The sequence below is a fragment of the Crocodylus porosus genome, unplaced genomic scaffold (assembly GCF_001723895.1).
Source record: "Crocodylus porosus isolate Cpor-Errol unplaced genomic scaffold, CroPor_comp1, whole genome shotgun sequence".
Taxonomy (NCBI): Eukaryota; Metazoa; Chordata; order Crocodylia; family Crocodylidae; genus Crocodylus; species Crocodylus porosus.
In genome coordinates this window covers 910,850-914,013 of record NW_017728953.1, presented here as the reverse complement: position 1 = coordinate 914,013, position 3,164 = coordinate 910,850, and the positions used below count along the sequence as shown (strand labels likewise).

Below are 3,164 nucleotides of genomic sequence, written 5' to 3'. Positions count from 1 at the left end.
GGGGGGGCATGAGAAAAGGGCAAGTAGAACACTGATTACTTGAAACTTAATTAGATCATTGATTGTCACCGCGGTAGCAATATGAGGCCCGAATGAGATAAAGGATCTTTCTGCTGGGTGCTGCACACACGGAGCGAGAAAAAGCCCGGTGCTCTCAGCCACAGAGATCAGAGCCCTGTCCCACCCCAGCCATACAGTTAGAAATATCGCAGCCCTGTTCCGGGCAGGGGCAGACATTCGAGCCTCTCACCCAAAATGCAGGACAGCTACTCAGACCCCCAGACCCATGCCTGGACCTTACCCGACTCCTGGGAGGACAGGAGCTCTTCTTTGGGCACCAGAGGCAGCTCATCCTGGGGCCCTGGGGTTTCTCTCTGTCCTGCCTCCGGCAGAGGCACGTCTCTATGATGGGCCTTTGGCTGCTGCAGCCAAGAATCAACTTCTTTGACCTTCACACACACCGTGACCTGGGACACGACAAACATGTCACTGGGGAGCTGGGAATGGGAGAGACTGGGAACATCCTTCCCATGCATTTTTTAAATTTTTTATTAAATGTTCCATATTCCAAGACAAATTAGCCCAAACCATTTCCAAATCCAAAAGTCAGTCCAGAACCACAAGTGGCCCTACTACTGGCAAACACCCGCCCCCTCATCTGGGGCTTCAGATGTTTCCATATCCTTTGGCGGGCATCCTACTTGCAGGCCCAAGCCCAGAGGCTTGGGGCTCGGATGCCCCTGGGTTTTGCTTGCCCTCAGCCCTACAGCCGTGGGGGCAAGCCAGGGAAGAGTCGCCCGTTTCCATAAAGTGGGTGGAAAGCCAAGATCTTCCCACTCCAGCAGCTAAGTGGGAGGTTTGTTATACATGACCTTGGCGGGTACTATCCCCATGCCAGGAGAGCGGTCTTCTCTGGCGTAGCTCGGAAGACAGTCTCCGTGGTTGTGGTGTTTCCCTTGCCAGGTAAGCACTGGGCATGGCGATGGGGACAGCAGCAGCGATGACTAGGGCGAAACATCCTCACCTGGAGCTTCTCCTCCTCCTCCTGCCCCAGATGCAACCCCTCGGCTAGAGTCACGGCCTCGGCGCAGGTCTCCACGCTGCGTCCCCACTGCCCGCTCTGCATCTCCCGGGGCAGGATGGCCAGGAACTGCTCCAGCACCACCAGCTCCAGGATCTGCTCCTTGCTGCGGTGCTGGGGCTCCAGCCAGCGCCGGCACAGCTCCCGCAGGCGGCTGCAAACCCGCCGTGGCCCCTCGCCCTCCTGGTAGCGGAGGCCCCTGAAGCGCCGGCGCCGCATCTCGAGGGTGGGCAGGTCGCCCCCTGAAAGGGGCTGCGCGGGTCGCTCGGCCTCCTGCTCCCCTGCGTCCCGGCCCGGGGCCCGCTTCTGCCGCGCCGAGTGCCGCGGGGACTGGGCGAGGGGACGGGCTTCCCCTCCTGGGTCCTGCTCCTGCATCTCCAAGGCAGGCCGCCCAGCCGGGGTGGGGGGGCCGGGCCAAGGGCCCAGGGAAGGGGGCAGCACAGGGCTTGGGGGGCACCAAAGCCCACGGCCCCCCGCGCTCAGGGCCGGTCTTGCCTCCTCCTGCCTCGTCCCGCCTCGATCCCCGCTCCTGCTCCCACAGCCCCCGGGGGACCCAGCCCGGCCCCGCCGCTCCGGAAGGGAACTGCGCCGCGCCTGCGTCTCCACGAGAGGAAACTCCCGGGGGGCTGGTGCAGGGGCAGGGGGGGAGGACCTGCGGGTGGGGGTGGAAAGGGGAAACCAGCTGTCAGCAGTAAATTAAAATAAAGAAAAAGGGAAGATGAATGCCTGGCAGGGGCAGAAAGGGGTGTGCAGACTGCAGGAGGCAGGTACAAGGTTTCCCGGGGAAGTCATCGGGGGGTAACAGTGTCACAAGCCAGATCGCGGTCCGAGATCTCCACCGCACGGACCCATTTCTCCCATTTTTAACGCGACAAATTCTCAGCAGGAGCGCAGGGGCGGAGAGGCACTGACCTGGGATGTGGCAGAAAGCAGAAGGATAAAGCTGTGACTGTTTTTGGTGTACCCGTGTTAAGAGACATGGGACACACTTGTGGAAGGGGTGATATTTGTCTTCGCCGTGTAATTCCCGGCACAGGAGTAGAAATGAGTTTATTCTCAGTGCAGGTTGGCTGACGTGGCTGACAATGCCACTTTTCTTCCCTGGGAGAAAAGGTCATGCAGTATCACCGGGCGCTGCATGTTTCGAGGGTGTGAAGAGAGGGTGGTGAAGGCATCGCGGGTGGACCAGGCAGCAGGGCAGGAGACAAGCTAGCGGGACGCTTAGAAGCCAGAACGGAGACGCCGGCTCCAGGAGCACGCGTCGTGGGCCCCGAGTGCGGGTCTGCGCGGGAGACTGTGTTTTGGCGCGCAAAGCAGCCGAGCGCCGATCACACGAGAGCGAACTGACCTGGCGCGTAACGAGCCTTTGGTATAAAAAGGGTCACGGCACAAGAGCGGATTGGCACATAACGCAAGGGAAGCCTGAACTCTGAATGAGGCGAGAGAGACTTCTGGTCCTGTCCTGGGAGGTTACGGTACACGGCTTTGGAGAGTGGTCAGGAAGGAAAAGGACGGTGTCACATACTCAGCTCAGAGCAGCAAATACAGCTGGGGCTCTCCTTTTGAACCCATCATCTCGCATCAAGAGCAGCAGTACGTTAGCAAGGAGACATGGTACGATTTTCAAAGATTTGAGGCACTGAAGTTAATGGAAATCATTCTGGAGGGAGCCTGGGCGGCAGGGAGGGGGCTGCAGAAGTCAGAGGGGAGGAATACAGGCTTAAGGGACAGAAAGTCTTCCCCTCTTCCACGTTTTTTAAGAACATTTTTCACTTTCCAAGTCAAATTCATTCCAAATCCAAGAGTCAGTCCAGAACCGTGAGTGGCCTACAACCGGCAAATATCCTCCAGCCCACCCGGGGCTTCAGGTGTTTCCAAATCCTTCGGCAGGCATCCTACGTGCAGGCCCAAGGGGCGGGGGGGATGTCTCTGATGCCTTCTGGTACAAATGTGGGGGCTGGCCAGGGTGGTTTCTGGGTATGGCCAGTGCTGTGGCTCAAGGCATAACGATTTCTTTGCCTCTGTCTTCCTAAGTAGGGACCAGAACAGCCACCTCCCTGCTGGGCCCCCCTCGGGCCCCGGG

General features: G+C 59.3%; 1 protein-coding gene across 2 annotated transcripts in view; it reads right to left on the bottom strand.

Moving 5' to 3' along the window:
• LOC109324414 (zinc finger protein 570-like) overlaps window positions 1-1,331 on the bottom strand; it is a 42,896-nt gene extending 41,565 nt beyond the window's left edge. For both annotated transcript variants that reach the window (XM_019556410.1, XM_019556411.1), the window contains exons 1-2: window positions 1,025-1,331; window positions 302-467 (exon numbers count right to left, since the gene is read on the bottom strand). In XM_019556410.1, coding sequence (XP_019411955.1) covers window positions 302-467; window positions 1,025-1,300 — 442 coding nt within the window. In that variant the 5' untranslated portion in view covers window positions 1,301-1,331. The remainder of the gene's footprint in view (window positions 1-301; window positions 468-1,024) is intronic.
• Window positions 1,332-3,164: the final 1,833 nt, after the last annotated feature.